At 35.6% G+C, this 6,484-nt stretch overlaps 1 protein-coding gene across 1 annotated transcript in view; it reads left to right on the plus strand.

Moving 5' to 3' along the window:
* LOC136024926 (T-complex protein 1 subunit beta-like) overlaps nt 1-4,339 on the plus strand; it is a 59,674-nt gene extending 55,335 nt beyond the window's left edge. Inside the window, exons 10-11 of the mRNA XM_065700507.1 lie at nt 2,071-2,274; nt 4,114-4,339. Coding sequence (XP_065556579.1) covers nt 2,071-2,274; nt 4,114-4,286 — 377 coding nt within the window. The 3' untranslated portion in view covers nt 4,287-4,339. The remainder of the gene's footprint in view (nt 1-2,070; nt 2,275-4,113) is intronic.
* The last annotated feature ends 2,145 nt before the right edge of the window (nt 4,340-6,484 follow it).

Here is a 6,484-nt window from a genome sequence, read left to right on the forward strand (position 1 = left end):
ATTTTTGGGGAAAAATGGGTGTGAGAGGGGGCCCATTGCCCTCCAATCTTTTTGGTCACTTAAAAAGGGCACCAGAAATTTTAGTTTTCGTTCGAATGTACTCTCTCGATCTTCTAGGACCATTATTTCGGTGCAATCATCCCTGGGGGGGGGAAACAAATAAACACGTATCCGTGATCTGTTTTCTGGCAAAATTCCACATTTTTGCAGATAGGAGCTTGAAACTTCTGCAGTAGGGTTCTCTGGTACGCTGAATCTGATGGTGTGACTTTCATTTTAATGAAAAATGGCGGTTACATTTAGTCATAGTGCGATTCTTTTAATTTTAGGGGGGTTTTCCCCCTTTTCAAAAACAGGCAAATTTTCTGAGGCTCGCAATTTTGATGGGTAACACTAAACTTGAGGAATCTTATATATTGGGATTCAGCACAATAAGCTAATTCTTTTGATGTATCTATTGATATTAAAATTCTGTTTTTAGAGTTTCGGTTACTATTGAGCTGAGTCGCTCCTTACTTGCAGCTCGTTACGATGAGCTGTTTGATATCAATTGTTCCGTTCAACTAAATTGAAAATTTTGGGTTTTCTTTAATTTTTTTTTAACAAGATGCACTAATTGGTCCTTACTAATATCAGAAATTCTATTCGAGACAGTGACGTTTGACAAAAAAATTTCTTTAATATCATTGGCATATTTACTTTCGTCTGCTACTTCTACCGTTTTTCTATAAATAGCAGCATGCAATACAAGATCTTCTCCAATGGTTAACGGCATTTTATTTTTAGCAATATATTATGAAACTTCATCCGACTTTAGTAGATATTTTTCATTATTGGTCATAAATTTCTCAAAGCATTTTTTTGCTTTATATAAAGATTTATATTGTCTTTCAAAATATTATTTTGGTTTATTGGCATAAAAAATGCTTTAATTCAAGATGTATTATTTGTTGAAGGTTTTCTCTGGAGCCTATAATTTATTGCTAATAAAACAAAGAGATATTTCATTACCGTTACAATTCTGAAATGTAAAGGAAAATTGAAGAAATCACTCATCATATTTTCTTTTTCGTACATTAGATGCTTTTTTTCAATACTTTGTCCTGTCTGGGCAGAGTTTGTAGCATTATTATCTGCGTCAGCACCATTCTTAGATAAGTTGAGCCATTTATCCATGGCTATAAATTATCATGATCCCAAAATCTAATAAACGTATAAAATAACATTGCATATAATTATTGATTAATTAGTGAATAAAAAGAAAAAAAAATGAAATCTGGTTACAGTGAAACACTGACAACTGTCTTCGCTAGATGACCCAGTGCTGCCAAAAGGTACAAAAAATAAGTCAGAGCCTTGAAAAACAGTTTTACAGTGCGAAACGTAATATCTGAGAACCTATAAGAAGAATTGACGAACAGGGCCTTTAGTTTGTCCTTCCCAGCCTTTGGAGCAAACAGAGACTACAGCTTCGTTATGTGACGTAGAAATTATTCGATTCAAATAATGTATGAATGTCTGAAGAAAAAAGTTTTTTCTCGAAAAATAATTTCATGCCAAAAAAATAAACCAGATCACGATAAAATTACCAAGCTTTAAGCAAGCGGATAAATTAAAAAAATGTATCGCCATCGGAATAAGCCAGTCTGGGGAAAAATAAGCCAATATGACAACACTGCGAAGATAGTCTATGCTACACCAGTTCACGTTACAGTCAGCGTTATTGAATCATTGTCTTGCTGAACCCATGTGCGCGCATTCCAAGGTTTTTTGTGTGCAGGTTTGTGCAAAAATACACATCTAGATGCTATAAAGTTGTCTATTTAGATGTTTAACATTAAAATCTCTCGCGACCCCGGACTTTTTCTACGCAATCCCAAATGGGGTCGCGACCCATAGTTTAAGAAGACCTGATCTAGAATAGTATGAGTGTTTTTTGTTGTTGTTATTTTGTAGCCATGGCCCTGCGGGGTTTTTCGTGACAAATATACTATTACTATACTACGGCTAGTGTTGCTTCTGCTCTAATTAAATTTGTATTTGTTCAGAGGACATGGTAATATTTTCCAGGTTGTTCCGAGATGCTAATGGCGAATGCTGTATACAAGGCTGCCGCCCAGACCCCTGGAAAAGAATCCATAGCCATGGAAGCGTTCGCTCGGGCTCTTGCTCAACTGCCCACTATCATTGCTGATAATGGGGGTTTTGACTCTTCTGATTTGGTCGCTGAATTGCGGGCTCTTTATGCTCAAGGAGCAATCAACAAGGGAATCGGTAAGTGAAAAGACTATTTGCATAAAACGGGTATATTCTACATTCTTAGATTTCAATGATAGAAATGTAGTTTACCCCTTAAAAAAAAGACAGGATTCATGTTTCTTTGATTGCTTTTTTATGGTCATGTCCACTAGAACTGTTGAGTCCCTCCTCCATAAACCTTTTTTCAGTCAATTTTGTCGTTTATAACAATTTTTTTCTTCTTATTTATTTTTTTTTATTATAAGAACAACAATATTATTATGTCAGAAAAATACTTCCAAATTGTATTTGCTTTATTGTGTTTTTTTTTTTTTTTTTTTTTTTTTTTTTTTTTTTTTTTTTTTTTTTTTTTTTTTTTTTTTTTTTTTTTTTGCTGCAATAAATGCAATCTATCATGGTTGCACCACGCTTTGCTGTACAATCTTATGAAGCCCTTTTCCCTACTTCTCTCCCTCCAGATGTCTACCGATTCCCAGATTGTCCAATTTTCTTTTAATTCTTTGCTAAGATTCTGTTTATTGATGTTTTGTACTTTTGCTTTGACCTTAAGGCACTATTAACATCTCCAACAAGGAATAGCTTCCCCTCAATTAGCTGCTTCAGTAGTTTCTGCTAAACCAATTTGTGCCCAGGATAAATTTTAGGAAAAAAAGAGAAAGGACGCAGATGGATTTCATGGCCCTTTGGCCCGGAAGTGTAGTAGCCTATGGAGAGGGGTGAATCCAAAAGATAGCGCCAATAACCCCCAGTGATTTACCGCGTAGTAGGTAAAGGTAAAAAAGAGAAAGGACGCTGATGAAACTCATGGCCATTCAGCCAGGAAGAGCAATAGTGGGTTGGGGGTCATTATGTGTTATCACTTTTCCTTCCTTTTTTTCTCCCCCAGATGCCAAGTTAGGAGATGAGTTGACTCTGGCTGAGCTTACTTAGTCACAACAATGTTTCCTATCAGTAACCTAAATGATTGGCAACAGGACGGCACCATGATTGTCATTTGTGTAACTCATAAAATGATTTATAAGAAAGCTGCTAATATCAAAATTATGTTGCTGTTGTTACTACTTCAGAAGGATATGGGAGACTTGAGACAATTATAACACGCATACCATTAATATAAATCTTAACAATAAAAATCCGAAAAAGTTGAACTGGAAATACCCTTTTTAAAGTTACTTCTTCAGTTTTTATTTCGTAAACTTTCTTTTGTAGTTGTGAGGTTTTGTGGTTTTCTATCGCCTTTCAACTAGAATGTCCCAAATTTTCACTTTTTTTCACATTTTTTTTTTTTTTATTTAAGAACAGGGGGAGTGGGGTATTTGCGCTTGCTCTAAATCTTAAGTCAGAATAAAATTAGCGCAATACCTTAAGAAACTCAACATTAAACCCGCATTTACTTCGGATCATTTTAATATATGCAGATGTTATACCTCAATGCTTTAGTTCAACATCACTGCCGTCGTGATTTGATATTAGCATCGGTAGGGGGAGGTTGGACTGTTGCCTCCTATTGACTAGCCATCAGTGGAAATTACGCTAGCACAGCTTTGGTTGCAGCAGAATCTGCAGTTTAGTAAAGAGCGAAGTACGGTCGATTGTAGTTGAAAATAAGAAATATAGGCTATTAAAGAAATTACCTAGTGCCTGCTTTTTCCTCATGTAACACTATTTTGGAAATAGGTCATGTAAGTATAACATTGAGATCATCATTAACGTCAAAATTCCTTAACGTACGGTTTAAACGGTGATGATCGTATCGAAACAGTTGAAACGTTCATTTAGCTGTTAGTACTTTGTTGTCATGACTCTCGCTTCTTGTGCAATAAATATTTAATCATATATATTCTCGTATTTTAGATATGGAGCTTGGCAAAGTTGCTGACATGGAATCTTTAGGCATCACCGAAAGTTTTATGGTGAAAAGACAAGTGTTGGTTTCTGCTCATGAGGCTGCTGAAATGATTGTTCGCGTTGATGATATTATCAAGGCTGCTCCTAGAAAACGAGAAGTTGATAATCGACCTTGCTAAAAGAGAGACTGCATTTTTAACTTACGCTTTCATTAATAAAATCCTTATTAATAGATGGCTCCGTATTTTAGCGCTCTTTGAGACTGGTCATCTATTTTGCCGCCATGGTAACCGCTGTACCATTTTGAGGGGTTTGTACTGTTTTCATTTCTTTTTAGGGTTAGGTCACCAAGAAATCTTAAACTTGCTAATCCAATTATTTAGGTTTAGTTGTAATGGACGAAATACGAATAAGAATGACGTATGAGGTTGACTTTTAACCAAAAAAGGGGATCATTGATTGTAATATAAACTTTCAAGTTTATTCATGTCTGCTTGCAGTAATTTAAGAGGCGTTAAGTTGCAAGCCTTAGTTTTTCACAACAACGAAAATACTTGGCCATGACCTTTGTGTTTTTGGCTATTCCTAATGCCTTGCTTTTTTAGCCAAGGATTTTTCTGGGTATTCACGACCGCAAAACATTTTTTGCTTTAAATTTTTTTTTATTCCCAAGTGCAAGGCATTTTAGAAACACTTCAAATGGCTTGAGACAGGGGTAAAATGTAGAATAAAAAGAGTGGATAAAGGGTTCAGTATAAACTCTGATTGCCTATTAGAGCATTCGAGACAAAAGAATTCACGAAAATTGAGAGAATTGAAATTTTGTGGCTTCAAAGAAGGGGATTGATACATATGGAGATAGTAGTAAAAATAGAGCACAGACAATAATGGAAAATATCATGTCGTGTTCGACTGGAATCAAAAATAACATATAAGGTATATGACCTAAGTCTAGCTGGATAAAGTTTTCACATTAATACATTTAGCCAATCGCAAGATGAAAGCAAAATCAGCGGAGTAAATTCTAACTTCAAGTTCATCCTGATACCAGCCGCTCCCAGGCGAACATGATGCTTTCTAGGCTTTTAACGAGTGACAATGCTCCTATTGATAGGATGAATGAACTGTCAGAATTCCAAAGATGCCGTTGTCTGACTGTGATAGAACTGTCAGAATTCCAAAGATGCCGTTGTCTGACTGTGATAAACTCTGAAAGACCTTGGCGCTTCTGCTGAGTTTAAGAAATAAAAATGAAAATATTTTACTGTTTTTGTTCTCGACGAAATTCAAAACTATTTTCAAATCCGAATTCTTGTTGATCAGAAATCGATTCCATACCTCTTCTGTCTCAGTTACGTCTGCCATCTAACGAAGCGATTAAGAAGAAATTGTCCAACAGTGGAAGAGACTGTCCTCTTTGATGGAGCTGTTGGCTCTGTTTAACCCACATCCAGACGTGTCTTAGATTCAGATTTGCAGGTTACCGGCTGTTTGACCCAACCAAATCAACATTAAAAATCAACACGGTTTATAATGTTAAGAAGACGTCTCATTGTTTGGAAGAATTAATGCAAGATCTGATAGGAAGATACGTTTTTGTTCTGTGCGAACACTTAACTCTGTCCTCCTTGGCATGCAAATAGTTTGTCTACTCCGGCGACCCAGAAACATTTCACGGTCGATTGGCACTTTTAATCTTGGTCATTCTTGTGGGATAACAACAGGTAAGTTTTTTTAGTTGCCCTAACACAACTTGTCACTGATTCTCACGGGAATTGTAAGCTCTTTCAACAGGAAAATTTATCCTTTCACTTTATTTTTGTTGATCACTTGTACACTCTTACTTTTATGGTTTCTCACTTAAGGGTTAATGTCTGTAATGAGCTGTGGGGATGGTTTTAAGAATTTATGGTGAGCCCATCCTCTGAAAATGCCTTCTATAGAAATTGAATTGCTATGTTCAAAGCTGAAAAATAGTAGAGGATGTATTCTTCTTGTTTTAGGCAAAAGGATGATATTACTTTGGGCTGATTTATTCAGACTTTCCCATAAACTTATCCTTTTATATGTGCATCTTTGAGTATTACATGGTGACGTAAGTGACAAATTATTAACCTGCTATTCAGATGGCACCAAATAATATTTAGCTCTTCTAGTTCCATGTTGGTTATAAAACTGGTACAGTGCAAACCCAAACGCTATTAACACTGGTCGAATCTTGCAATTGAAATATAATAGAAGCTATTCACTTTTTTATTGTATCATTTATAAATCATACCCCGCACACTTACAAGTTTCTATTGACGGTTCAAAACAGCTGATAAGAATGGAGTGGCTGTATTTATATCATTATGGTCTGTCAAGATAAAAACCAAAT

This window comes from Artemia franciscana, chromosome 3 (genome assembly GCF_032884065.1).
Source record: "Artemia franciscana chromosome 3, ASM3288406v1, whole genome shotgun sequence".
Taxonomy (NCBI): Eukaryota; Metazoa; Arthropoda; class Branchiopoda; order Anostraca; family Artemiidae; genus Artemia; species Artemia franciscana.